We start from the raw sequence: 555 nt of genomic DNA on the forward strand, positions 1-555 counted from the left end.
TCCTGGCTTCTGGCAGCCACAGTGGGGACTTTCTGAGCCAGAGGGTGCATCCAAACCATAGTGTTAAGCAATATAATTATTATGACCAAGATAATAATAAAACCACCTAACCTCAGACTCCATCCGCTGAGCTCTAAGAGATGGAGCACACATTCTAGGATGAAAACCAGAAGCAACTTCACTCATCACAAAGCTATGGTTTAATTACTTGCCTTCTGGTGAGTTTTGCTGCTCAGAAATTCTTTAAAAAAGGAAGACATCAAGCCCACCAGCTTTCTTTCCTCCTTACCCCTTTTAAAAAACACATAGACTGTAGGTTTATTTAAAATGTAAATTAACCACATTGCCAGTGACAGATAACAAAGATAAACATTTATGCTAAGCTGCATTTTTCTTATCTCCCAAGATTGTTTTACTCGATATCCTGAAAGCATGAAACAAAATACAAGACAGACCATGTGCAGAACCTTCTGCAGAATGGCAGACAGCTCGAGACATTTGCTGGCTTCTTCACTTACCACTTTTCACATTCAGGCTGCCTTTTGCGGTGTCTTT

General features: G+C 40.2%; 1 protein-coding gene across 1 annotated transcript in view; it reads right to left on the reverse strand.

The window, feature by feature from the left end:
- Positions 1–555, reverse strand: part of NRG2 (neuregulin 2) — an 84,661-nt gene that overhangs the window by 45,247 nt on the left and 38,859 nt on the right. Inside the window, exon 3 of the mRNA XM_009081857.1 lies at positions 519–555. This exon is cut by the window's right edge and continues 73 nt beyond it. Coding sequence (XP_009080105.1) covers positions 519–555 — 37 coding nt within the window. The remainder of the gene's footprint in view (positions 1–518) is intronic.

The sequence above is a fragment of the Acanthisitta chloris genome, unplaced genomic scaffold (assembly GCF_000695815.1).
Source record: "Acanthisitta chloris isolate BGI_N310 unplaced genomic scaffold, ASM69581v1 scaffold1079, whole genome shotgun sequence".
Taxonomy (NCBI): domain Eukaryota; kingdom Metazoa; phylum Chordata; class Aves; order Passeriformes; family Acanthisittidae; genus Acanthisitta; species Acanthisitta chloris.